The following is a 13,866-nucleotide window of genomic DNA, read 5'->3' on the forward strand; positions in this document are numbered from 1 at the left end:
GCTTGTAGGCCAGACAAAGGACAGCTTAGATTTCAATTACGCTACGCCATCAAGGATAAAGGTCTCTGTAATCTCCACACAGACCATCTTCTGCACCTGCTAAAACAATCCACTCTGTATGTCAACAAGTACACAACAGGCCTATTGTATTGTTCTCCTCCAGAGATGAGGCTATTGGCAGCCAGTCGTCTCTAGTGAGTGGGTGTGGCTGGGAAGCCAGATGTGGAACCAGCAGGCGTTTCCACTCTGAGTAAGGGGAAACTTCAAGCGCCAGCCACTAAGAGGATTGTGAACTACAACCCATAGTGTTTTTCTTCAAAAGTTATGATAAAAAAAAAAACACCCTCACCAGGGGTATTGGGAAGGGAAGATTGGGAAGATGTTTGTCAAAGGACATAAAATTTCAGTAAGGAAGAATAAGTTCACGAGATGTATTGCTCAGCATGGGGATTATGGTTAATAACACTGCATTGTATACTAGAAAATTGCTAGGAGAGTAGATTTTAATCGTTCTCACCATTAAAAAAATGATAAGTATGTCAAGTAATACATACGTTAATTAGCTAGATTGAACTATTCCAAATGTATACATGTATCAAAACATCATATTATATACTAGATATATACATATAAAACCTTTGTTGTTTTAAAAATACTTCAAAAATATCACCCTAGGCTAATCCCATAATTGCTATAAACTCTAAGTCTGTCTCTGACAAGAATAAGCTACGTGAAAGTCTCTGGTAATTCCCAATATCGATGTCCAAAGTCAGGAGGATCCTCAAACATCACTAATTTGTCTTAGATAAAGACCGGATCAGCTGGGCTCGGTGGCTCACTCCTGTAATCCCAGCACTTGGGGAGGCCGAGGTAGGTGGATCATCTGAGGTCAGGAGTTCAAGACCATCCGGGCCAACATGGGGAAATCCCATCTCTACTAAAAATACAAAAATTAGCTGGGCGTGGTGGCATGCTCCTGTAATCCCAGCTTACTCAGGAAGCTGAGACAGGAGAATTGCTTGAACCCTTGAGGCGGAGGTCGCAGTATGCTGAGATCACACCACTGCACTCTAGCCTGGTGACAGAGAAAGACTGACTCAAAAAAAAAAAAAGACTAGATCAGACATGTAAGCCCCAAACACAAGCTAACTGTTTTTGAAACTCCCTAGAACGTTCCATCTATATCACTACTTGGAATAATAATATCCATATACTTAAAACAGAACCCTCCTGTCTCCAAAGTACTAAGAGGCCTTCCTCCTTCTTGGGGATTAGAGTTCCTTTTCTCCCTTGTGAATTTTATAAATGCAACCATGTCCCAACTAAGTCTTCATTTCTGCCACCTGAAGAGATATCATCATTTTAAGTCATCCTCTATCAGCTTCTTGTCTGTCCTCAGGCTACCATAGCTGGACCAGACAACTGGCCTCCCACATGTCCCCTCAGGCGGCATAATGGTACTGACCAGCAGTAACCATCAGTGCCAGGCTGGGCTGGTGTGTCACATCCCATCCCCCATCCCTAGCATGCTAGTTCACTGGAGGGGTGATGATAATGACACAGACTTCAATTCACATGAAAACACTCAAAAGAGATTCATGAGTAGAATGGGTAAGAATCCAGACAGAGAGCCATGCCTTACAGATTGGCAGCTCGGATTGGTGTTCTGTACAATACTCTGCTTCGAAGTCTCCCTAATAGCTTTCTTGCTATGTTTTTGATTTTTTGTTTGTTCTTTTCTCAGCGTAATCAGTCAGCCAACAAGTATTTGTTGGTCTAACAAATGAAGAACAAGGGAAATAGGAGTTAATTTTGTTGGGGAAAACATAACTGCTACATGAAATAGCTAAAGAATAAGATGACTGATAATCAAGTGTAAGAATGGTGACTCAGCCTCTACAGGCTGTAAGTGGTCAGAGAAGAGTTCTGCAGGGGACCTGCTGGCTGCCTGAAACTGCTCCATAAGCAGCTGGTAAGTATGGCTTTAAGGAAGAAGGCCCAAGGATCAAAGCCCCATGGTACTCTTTGGTCACACATGAGATGAATAAGCCTTTGCTATAATACCTCCCTGATATGGATGGCCATCTGTCCTCTTACTACCTACCTGCTACTGGCTGAATGTCTGTATCCCTGCAAAATTCATATGTTGAAATCTTAACATCCAATGTGATGGATTTTGGAGCTGGGGCCTTTGGTGAGTGATTAGGTCACCTAAGGCTCCACCCTCATGAACGGGATTAGCACCCGTATAACATAAACCCTGGCAAGCTCCCTGGCTCCTTTGGCCATGTGAACACAGAGAGGAGACAGCCATCTATGAACCAGAAAGCAGGCCTTCATCAGTGACCAAACCTGCAGGCATCTTGATCTTGTACTTGCCAGCCTCCAGAACGGTGAGACACACATTTCTGTTGTTTATAAGCCACCCAGTCAATGGTAGTTTCTTACAGCAGCCAGAACAGACTAAGACACTACCTCCAGAACACAATAAATATGTAGAACCACCCATAAGACTGTTCCAAGATTCTTCTGATGACCCTCAGAGTCTACTGAGAGGGAAAGCTTCCCTTAACACTAAAACCATAATTTACAATCAGCCTCCAGATTTACTTCTATGTGAAGGTCAGAGAAAAATGTACAATGCTCTTTTGCTCCAGTAGCAATAAAGAAAATTAACCAAACAGGGATATTTTCAATTCTGAAGTGAAAAGCCATCCTCTCAGAGAGGAAGATCAAAATCTCTATCCAGGCAAACCTGCTCAGTAGTTTCCAAATTTCAGCTATGATAACAAAGTTCCAATTTCAATTACAACATATCCCTGCTTGAGAACTTAGAACCATTCACTGCTGCCTATTATATTATGCCCCAAACTCCACAGGTCAGTATTCCCAGGCTCTCCATTAACTGACTTTACCTAATCACTATCAAAAGGCCCCTGTCTTCTCCGCTCCATTCCAGAAGCATCCCGCTAATTAATTACCCTGAATTAGCTAGCTTCTTGCTACTGCAAGTAGCACAAGGTACCTCTTTTGTTCTTAAGCACAATACCAGCTCCAGCATCTTTAAGGAGAGATTTAGGAGTCTCTTCTTTCCCCTAGTAACATCTCAAGTGATGTCAGCATGTTGAGGAACATCCCTGTTCTCTGGGCTTGCTTTTCCCAAAACAGAGGATCGCTATATATAAAGACTCATCCTCAATAGATGGGAGAGGCATTCGGTGGAGACTAACACTGTGAAACTCATTACCACAAAAGGTAATGGAGGCTGAAAACGTAGAGAAATTCTGAATGATAGACCATAAAGGATTATTAAAGGAGCCAGGCATGGTGACTCACACCTCTAATCCCGGCACTTCAGGAGGCCAAGGCCACTTGAGCTCAGGAGTTCAAGATCAGCCTGCGCAACATAGTGAGATCCTGTCTCTACAAAAATACAAAAACTAGTCAGGCATAATGACTCACGCCTGTAGTCCTAGATACCTGGGAGGCTGAGGTGGGAGGACTGTATGAGCCCAGGAGGAGGAGGTTGCAGTGAGCCAAGATCGCGCCACTGCACTCCAGCCTGGGCAACAGAGGGAGACCCTATCTCAAAAAAAAGGGGGGCGGGGAGAATTATTAAAGGAAAGCAAACTGTTCAGGAGACACAACCCAATTCTTCCTCAAGGAATATACTTTATCGGGAAGTTAAGTTTAGCTAAGTACTGTAACAGACTGATATCAAAGAGACAACTATGCCTTTCTCAACTCAATTGGTTAGCCAAGTCACAGAAAGAATCCAAAGCTAGATAAAGCCAAGACTGACCTCCATAGAGTCACTCTCCAGAGAATGCACTCTTGGTTAGAGAGCACAACATAGTCACTTTTTCCTCTTCCCAATCTCACCTAAAGATGCTTTTCAGGAACCTGGACCTTGTCACTGTGGGCACTAACATTCTGACATGTCAAAGTTTGGCTTTGGTCTACATAGTCTTATGTCTCCTCAAACCTAGTCAGTTCGTATTATCAGGTCTGCTTTTCCTATTCCATCTGTCTGCCAGGACACACTGCCCCTTTCGTTTCAGTTCGTTTCTTTTCTTTCTTTCTTCCTTTCTTTTTGTGATGGAGTTTTGCTGTAGTTGCAAAGGCTAGAAAGCAATGGCACGATCTCAGCTCACTGCAACCTCCACCTCCCTGGTTCAAGTTATTCTCCTGCCTCAGCCTCCCAAGTAGCTCGGAATACAGGTGCCCACCACCATGCCAGCTAATTTTTTGTATTTTTAGTAGAGACAGGGTATCACCATGTTGGCCAGGCTGGTCTCGAACTCTTAATCTCAAGTGATCCACCTGCCTTGGCCTCCCAAGGTGGTGGGGTTATAGGTGTGAGCCACCATGCTCAGCCCACACTTTCCCTTTCATCAGGATAACTCACAAGATAACAATGTATGGAGCATACATTGCTCGATTTTTCTCTAAGACATCCTCATCTTGGCAGCAGGGACCAGGAGTGGCTACAGCAGTGATGATCCCTTGTTAACTCGCAAAGCTCCTAATGGGCTTCCCTGTTCCTGCAAGGCTACCACAAATGCCACGCCATAATACCATCAGTTCTCTGCAAAGATGCCTTCATTTTCTAGGAGCATGAGCTTGAGAGACCCAAAGAGCCTAGACGCCATTGGTTAGCACACACACTAGCTCCCAAGAATCCAGAATATGCTGGTCTAGTATTTGGTACTATGTATGCTTTACTAAAGCATGCGCATTGGAGTGTCTTCAGGATTCCATAGCCAAAGAATTGTTCATAACAATGAACAATGAGATGAAAGGTAGAAATTAGAAGAAAAAGCCTTGAAACAGTATAGAGACATTGACTGGCCAACTCATCTTTATGAAGGAACCTCACTTCTGTGGGCCTGGTTTCCTCACCCACACAAGGATGGAGATAGTCTCCAAAGCCCTTTCCAGCTTTACCAGCCTATGATTCTGTGGGTCAGGATTGTGAAATTTTAAGTAACATTCAGAACGTTTTGATTCAGCAACACTTATTGGCCATCTACTCTATGTAAGTCATGGTAGGGAGCACTGCAGGGGCTACACAGTCATAGGACATAGTCTCTGACCTTGAAAGAGACTAGCTGCAGGGGACAACAACTGTGAGAAATATAATCACCATAGAGCTCCAAAATATAAGAAATGTCAGATGATTATTTGTTGAATGAGTGGTGTGTACAATTAGCCCAATGAATGCAAGAAAGAATCTGAAAGAGGGGTAGCATTTGGATAGGCTAGAAAAGTGGGACTATTGATTACCAAGCAGTGTTACAAAGCTGTTTTCGGTTCATCCAATTCAATGACTCTTCTGCCAATACAAACGTCAAAAGCTGCAATGAGGACCAATCTGACAGAATCTGGTCTAACAGTGCCTTGATAAGATCTCCTTTATATACAGAGGACACAGTGAGAGCATAAGCACTGATTACAGCAGCGAACTGCTTCTGCTTCCGGAGTCAAGAATCACCCAGTCATTCTTGCCACAGGAAAAGTCTGAGGACCCTGACCCCACTAGTGGCCTGGTCAGAAAACTAAAAGAGAACGCTGGACGCCAATTCCAGGAGACAGTGCACTTATTCCTTTCTCCAGGATCACGCTTTAACAGGAAGTTGAATTTGACTGAATACCACGATAGCCTTTCATTAGCTGGATAGCTCCTAGGTGTCAGTGTCATTCTGTTGAAGTGTCCTGACACTCCAGGTGTAGCTGGCAGCTATGTGTTCATCACACAAGCTGGACAGAGCTTGAGCAGAAAGAACTGGAAATTGTTCATGTGCTCACAGCTGAAACTGGCAATACACACTCACATTTCCTAAATACCTCACCCTAAGAATTAATTAGAAAATCCTTTAAGCATTATACCATTTCACTCTGCTTTTAAATTAAAATACATTTACCATGAATACAAGTATATTAAATATAGCTACCTACTGGTAGTCTATAATCTCCTATTTGAATCTTCCAGACAGACACAGAGTTACACAGAATTTCAGGTTCTTGGAGTTGCAAGAGGCTTAGTGAATATTTGGCCAAATTTCTACTCTGTGACAGCAGCCCTGAGAGAGGCCCCCCAGCCTCCTCAGAAACACTTCTAACAGGCTGGGCATGGTGGTTCATGCCTGTAATCCCAGCACTTGGAAGGCTGAGGCAGGTGGATCACTTGAGGTGAGGAGTTTGAGACAACTCTGGCCAACATGGTGAAACCCTGTCTCTGCTGAAAATACAAAAATTATTTGTATTTGGCAGGTGTCTGCAATCCTAGCTACTAGGGAGACTGAGACAGGAGAATCACTTGAACCCAGGAGGCAAAGGTCGCATGAGCAGAGATCATATCATTGCACTGTAGCCTGGGTGATGGAGTCAGACCCTGTCTCAAAAAAAAAAAAAAAAAACCCACTAACAATACAGAGCTAACTGTCCCCAGGATGGACAACCTTTTTCTGTTTTATGTATTCAATCTACTGTCTGTCCACTGGAAATCACAGGTCGCTCCTTTGAAAGTCTTCTAGAAGATATGTAAAGGCATAATCCAAAAATAAAAGGACATCCGCCAGCCCAGCTAACACTGTGCGTTTTTCATTAAGGGGCACCCACATGCCTGACCAAGCTTCTCAAGACATCTGGTTGGCCCAAAGCTGTGCTGCAGGCAGCTATAAATCAACTCACACTTGTTCCCAAGCACCTGCTGCAAGCAGGACCCTGCTACTAAAATGCAGATCCAGATGTGTCTCAAGATTTGGACTATCTTCCCACAAGGCAAAAATACAGCAGCCAGAGGATGTGGAGTCTCTACTCCTGGGCAATATAAGAATGAAAATAGATCACCAGTTGTCTATTCAGACACCTTCACCTGCCTGAAGGCAAGGGCCTAGATCAGCTGATTTCCTGAGGCCCCTCACTAAGTTCTTTGTTTGTTTGTTTGTTTGTTTGTTTGTTTTTTGAGACAGAGTCTCACTTTGTCACCCACGCTATGATCTCAGCTCACTGCAACTTCCACCTCCAAGGTTCAAGGGATTCTCCTGCCTCAGCCTTGCGAGTAGCTTGGACTACAGGAACACAACATCCACAGCAGGCTAATATTTGTATTTTTAGTAGACAGGGTTTCATCATGTTGGGCAGGCTGATCTCAAACTCCTGACCTCAAGTGATCTGCCTAGCCTCCCCAAGTGCTGGGATTACAGGCATGAGCCACTGCGCTAAGTTCTAATACTAACAAAGGAGCCCACATTCTGCTCCCTAAACCCTGCCCCAACTATGTGGTGAACCGGAAATTATAGATACCAAAGAAAAAGGCCAAACAGAAAGAGACTTCATTCCTCAGAGGCATGCTCGTGTACCTTATACAACCTTGCACTGGCTAGGCACCAGGCAGCCACCACCTAAAGTGTCTATATTTCTCTATATGACAGACACACACACATACACAAGCACGCACATTCACAAACACAAATTCCACCATTCTCAGTACAAAGTATTCATCAGCAGGGTCCTCTCCTCTTCGGTCATATTTACACCTTCCCGCTCCCACTCCTCTGCTATCACATTCACTTTCTTCTCCTTCTTCTTCCCACTACTCCCTCCTCCAGCCCTATCTTCCGAAATACTTAGTCTTTCACACAGACAGCTGGAACTCAAGGAAGTTTTACTAACAACCCCGCCCTTCAAAATGCAAGAAATAACCTGGGGGGAAAACATCATCATGGTAGAAAACTCAACCTGCCTCTGTCAAAGGTAACTTGGCTAATTACAAGCTTCATCCCACCAGCAGTGTTCTTCAGAGGCCTACAGGAACCTCAGTGGAACAGATTCCAATCAGATTCTTCTGCTGCCTCCCAGATACAAAAAGGGACAAATGGCAGTAGCTCCAAATTTCAAGTACCCCTGGCCAGTCAAACCAGAGGTCTCCTGGGCCCAGAACTACCAACTAACTCAAAGCCTGGGAACAAGGCTCATCTCTGTTTGGAATGGTCGCAATAATAAAAATTTAACCACGGGGTGGGGACAAAAAGAGCAAAAGAGAGGACGAATGATAAAGAACAGAGGCCAGCTTTGCACTTCCAAGAAGAAGTAGGGCAGGAATGAGGCAAGGAAAACTTGGAGAGAAGGAAAAACGATTTTTAATGCTAGGGGCTTATGCCTGGCTGACTACACATGCTCACTGGTGCCACACACAAGCACGTGAGTGCACACATGCACACACACACTCTCTCAGTCAGGAAACTCAAACTGGAAAGCAAATAAGAACCTTCAGCAACCTGCCTGACTTAGCCAAATACTTCACAAAGTCAGCAGCAGCAGTAGCAGCAGCAGCAAAAGGACCTTTAACAAAGAGTTCCTCTGACCTTACTTTCCCAGCCCCGTTATAAACTGGGTCCCCCTCCTCCCCCTGCTGTTACTCAAGCCAGCTGCAACCATCCAAAAGTCTGGCAAAGCAGCCTGAAAATCACTCTGGGTGCACCGGGAAAGCCTGAAGTCCTCACAGAAGGACAAAACTGAGCCCCAAGGGACCAGAGCTCATTTTAATTCCCGACTAAGGCTGGCCAAGGCGCCCCCTCCTACCTCCCATGGCCACACCCCAGCATGGGAGCTCCATTTCCAGGTCACTCATGTACACACACCATAGCAGGCTCATTTCAGGTATGGCTCACAGTCTACACACACACCTATTGGCTCTCAAGAGCCTCCACACAGTAATCCCAAAACAATTAGCAATGCTCCCATCCCTGGAGTCTAGAGCATTCTCAGTACACCCAGGAGACACGCCACAGTGCCCTAGAATCCACCGGCCACCTCCCCTAGAGACATGACCTACACAGACTTCAAACAGTGGCTCGAGTACTAGGTATTACACCACAGAAAAAAATCACTCCAAGGCTGGTACCAGGCATACACAGAATACAGAGTTGTTTACGTTGAGCGATTTTGAGGGAAAGAAAGAGCAACTCACTTCAAATAAGCACATATGTGCCACAAACACAACCAGCATGTGGTCCAGCTGAGGCTGGAACCAATCCGAACGTTCCCAATTCAGTTGGCTTTCCACTGTAACTAGCTGAGAGCCAAGCCTTAAGGAAACAGGACCCAGAATAACAAAATAGGTGAGGATTGCTGAGTGATGTAACGATGAGAGGTGGCCTTAGGTCTGTGTGTGGGGGAGGCAATCTGCCATTCAGCTCCTAAGGGGACCACTAAAAGGGAAAGGTGAGTAATTAAGACAAACTTCCTTATTTCTCAAGTCTGTCAAGGGTAGCCCCAAATCAGTACTATAAAATTGGTATCAAAAATATTGGTCTTTTTAGGAAGTGTATACTCTGCGATGACCACGAAGCAATGAATTCAGCTGGCATCACCTACAGACATTGCTCAAGAGGACGGTAAAGTCATCCAAGGACCAGCCCCAAACTCCCCAGAAAGCAGGTTCTTCCCCTGAACCCAAAGTAGCCATAATCAGGCAACTCTACTCAACCGAAACTCACTCGAAGGCGAAGAAGAGTGTACATGTCCCCAGGATGAGGAAAAGGGTCAGGTAGAAAATGCCCTTTTGCCGGGCCATCATGACGCGGCCATCACAGCAAAAGGTGTTCCTGCCTGGGAGTTTCTCCCATTTCCGTGTCACCTTCTTTCTCACCACCATCACAGACATGATTGGAATTCCTGCTCCAAAATGCGTTTTGTGATTACGCGAGAGAAGAAACAGAGGCTGAGCCCAGCTTTGAAATCACGTTGCCTGCTATTGCTGCCGCTGGGTCAAACATCATCAAAAGTCCAATTGCTACCCCTAAGAAAAAGCATAAAAAGAAAAAAAAATGAGGCAAGAATAAGAAAATACAGTTCAACCCTCCTTTCCCAGAGGCAGAAAGTTGAAAACTGACTGAAGGGGTGGGGATAGGGAAGTGGGAAAAGTTTATCTCCAATTCGTGTTTGTCCTCTAAAAGAAGAAATGATTAAAGGTTCTCAAAAAAGGGAAGGGGCTAGTATTTCTTCTTAAATAAGCCTCTATGCTTCCAATCTAATGCTGATGATCTATCTGATCATCACAGACCCTTGGAATTAGGGAGGATTCCATAGGTGATCATGCCAATTATTAATACTTGGTTTTGTAAATGAGTAAACTGAGGCCAGAGAAAAGAAATAACTTATCCAGGGTCACACAGCAGCTATGCTGATCCAGTCAAGGGTATGTCCCACTATGCCACAATGTTCTTTCAACATCATTAAAAGGACTCCAAAAATAATAGTAGTTTCTGTCCTCATAAAGCCTCCCTCCCTCCCTCCACTTCACCTTCTTTCTTCAATTAGCCACTCGAATATGAATAACAGCAGGGAACAAGTCACCCCGGGCCAGGAGGTTCTGGACTCTCTGTGCACCTACGTGCATTGTATTTATACAAAACAGATTTCCCTTCAACAAACCCCCTGCAACTTCCTGAGTCCGGGAAATGAAACAATCTGGCTGGTCTAGCCTAACATTTGTGGGAATCTTAATGAAACCACATCAGAGACCTATAGGTGAAAGGCTGACTTAAGCAGGAGAGATTCTGGAACGGTTGGTGACTGCTGATGGCTGGTTGGGGGGGTGGGGAATGGCAGCAGCTAAGAAAAGTCACAAGGGCGCTTTCTGGGACATGTCCTAAGTACCATCTCCACTCAGCATCCTGAATTTCCAGGCCCAGCCTTTCTCAGCCCCTGCCACCCTTCTCCGCTCAGGTGTGGTGCTGTGGCCTCTATTTACTGACACCACATGCCCCAAGCTGGTTGGACTGGGGCGGAAGCCTGCAGCCCGACGGACAGAGGGAGAAACAGCCAACTCGAGATCATTCCCGGGCTGGAGAGGGCAAAGGTCCAAAAACAGCCTAGGAGCAGAGCAGGGAAACAAGAAGGTAGAAGGCTCCGGGAAGGGAAGGGGGCCCAGAGGTGCAGAAAACCCCGTCCTTTGTGTAAAACTAACCTGGAAGACAATCTCCTCCCGATAAACCGGCTCAGCGGGAGAAGGAAGACCAGGAAAGGGGAGCTGGCCTGGAAGAACAAAGATCAAAATCCGTCGGGAAGCAGCAACCGGCTTCCCAGCCGGGGACCGGAGGCCAGAGTCGGGGGCCGGAGGCCAGAGTCCGGGGCCGGGCCGCTGGCGCCGCCTCGCAAGGCCCGCCCTGCCTCCGCCACGCCGCGGACCACCGCCCCAGGCAGGTTGGGACGCGCGCCACATCCACACGCACACGCAAGCCACACGCTCGTACACACTCACACACGCCCCGCCACGTGTAGTCACCCCGGGCCAGGGGCTCGGCGGTGCCGAGTTGAGAAGGGCGGTGCCGACGTCCCCGCGTGCAGGCGCCGCGGATGGGGAGGCAGCCCACCCAGCAGCCGAGCCCAGGAGACCCCCGCCCCCACCCCTCGTTACCTGAACCCCAGAGACCCAACTCGGCCGGCAGCTGATGGCAGGAAACGGACCGTCCCAGGGGATAGCGTCGGCCGCCAAAGGTGACAGCGACTTCTCCTCCCTGGGCCAAGAAGCTGTCTGTTCCTGACAAGGGGCCCCAGTGGTCGGGGCCCTAAACCAGCTGTGGCTACCGCCCACCGCTGGCCGAATGGAACGCTCCTCACGTCACCAGGTCGCTCCAGTAGTTGCTCACCCTCCATTGGCCGATCGGCCTCGGCGCCTCCGCCCCGGCCTCCCGTATCCCGAACTGCCATTGGCTATGCCGAACGCCACTCGACGATGCCTCCGCCCACTCCTCCACCCATCTCCCTGCTGCATGCCCACCTGCCAAGCCACTGCCAGCCTCTCTTTGGGGTCTGAGCGCCAGTATGTGAAGTGTTGCCTTCTATTAATATAGTTACGCAGAGACGGAGGTGAAGGGTAGTGCCAATGGAACAGCGAACGGTGGAACCAGCCTACATACGCTCTCGCGCGCGTCCGCGCGCGCGCGCACACACATACACATACACACACACACACACACACACACACACACACACAGTGAGATGCTGAAGCAACACTAGCTCACAGATCCGGGTGCTCACCCCAAACTAGGTCTGCCGTGGGCCTCTCTAGCCCTATTTGCATTAAAACCAACGGCAACTTGAGATTTTACTCTTTATCGCCATAAAAACAAGCCGTCTGCCTCCCAAGTCTCATTCAGTAGCCAGGGACCCCATATCTCTCCCAATCACCCTAGCCTCCATCTGTAAGGCTTTCACATCAAAACACACAAACAAGCATTAAAAGGATGTTGTAAAGGATAAACGTCCCCCAAAACACAGTATCATTTTGCGGCACCTAAAACAACTAACTGACATTAATGGACTTAAAGAAACTCCAGTGAAAGGACATAAATTCTTCCAGGTAGGTAATGAAGTAAAGATTGCCAAAAAGGTTGTAAATTTTTATTCGGTTTGGAGAGCTTATGATAATTAAGGGGAGAATCCAACGCAGAATTCCCACCCGTCAGATTGATTCTTTCCTACTGCCACCCAGCTCTGCATTACTGCCACCATGAGCCACTGTTACTGATCCGAGTGAGCTGCATGCATTAAAACTTTAGATTGGGCCGGGCGCGGTGGCTCACTCCTGTAATCCCAGCACTTTGAGAGGCCGAGGCAGGTGGATCACCTGAGGTCAGGAGTTCAAGACCAACGAAGCGAAAACCCGTCTCTGCTAAAAATACAAAAGTTAGCCTGATGCACTGACACTCACCTGTAGTCCCAGCTACTAGGGAGGCTGAAGCAGGAGGATTACTTGAACCCAGAAGGTGAAGGTTGCAGTGACTCAAGATCATGCCACTTCACTCCAGCCTGGGTGACAAAGCGAGATTCTGTCTCAAAGAAAAAAAAAAAATGCTAGACTGAAGTGGGAAAACAATTGAGAACCACAGTATTTTAGAGTGACTTTAAAAAACACTAGGTCTGTTTTCACTAGTATGGCTCTTGCCTTCCAAATATAAGAGGAAATATGAGAAAAGGTTGAAGGTGGCATCTCCTTTACAAATGTAAGAAGAAATATGAGAAAAGGTTGAAGATTTGAGGAGAATGCCTACATTACCAGCCTGGGTTTTCCTAAGCATGACAAAAATGTCAGAGCTTTAGAAATTTGGTATTTGGAATTAGTACAGAAGAAACTGCCAAAGCTCTTCCTGAGGCAATTGTTTGTCAGTTGAAGGACCACATACCTGGTCAAGAACTATTTTTCCTTTATAGTATTTGTGTCCCACACGATATGAAACAAAAAGCTACATAATAATTACATTTGACACTTTCATGGCACCCTTCAATCAACATTTTAAAAGGATTTTAAACATCACTAGGTAATTCTGAGATGTGCAGTAATTAATTTGCAGGGAAGGCTTGTCTTTATAAAGCTTCCATTGTTCCTTAGCACTCATGCTGATTATAATCATCAGTTTATTCCTCACAGAGCGTATGATCAGTATCGTTGCCTCCAATTCTCCCACTTTGAATTCTGGAGGGTGCTGGTATTGCATACACTTGGTATGGGAGGGAGAAGAACCTCCCTAAACCTCATCAGCTCTGTGGATTTCCAAGCCTGTGAACATCAGACGCCCTTAGGAATAGTATGATCACCCCAGCTGCCACCCTTCTGACTATGGAGCAGTGAAAAATAAGCCTCTGCAGCACTCAAACATATTTTCTCCATAGCTCAGGTGCAGGTGAAGCCTGAGGAGTCCTGGAATCAATGTGTCATGGCGACGCATTCCTGAGCTCTGTCCCTCCCTGCTCTGGGCCACATTCCCTCTGGGATTAAGTGGCTATGTGAGTCAGGCTTGTATTATTACAATCTGTTATTATTTGTGCTCACCACTCAAAGAAAAATAAGGAAAATGT

At 46.3% G+C, this 13,866-nt stretch overlaps 1 protein-coding gene across 1 annotated transcript in view; it reads right to left on the reverse strand.

Annotated features, from left to right (window-relative positions):
• The window catches only part of ZDHHC9 (zDHHC palmitoyltransferase 9), a 37,326-nt gene extending 27,604 nt beyond the window's left edge, over positions 1-9,722 (reverse strand). Inside the window, exon 1 of the mRNA XM_002763251.6 lies at positions 9,504-9,722. Within this exon, the coding sequence (XP_002763297.1) occupies positions 9,504-9,670 (167 nt within the window). The 5' untranslated portion in view covers positions 9,671-9,722. The remainder of the gene's footprint in view (positions 1-9,503) is intronic.
• Positions 9,723-13,866: the final 4,144 nt, after the last annotated feature.

The sequence above is a fragment of the Callithrix jacchus genome, chromosome X, assembly GCF_049354715.1.
Source record: "Callithrix jacchus isolate 240 chromosome X, calJac240_pri, whole genome shotgun sequence".
Lineage (NCBI taxonomy): Eukaryota > Metazoa > Chordata > Mammalia > Primates > Cebidae > Callithrix > Callithrix jacchus.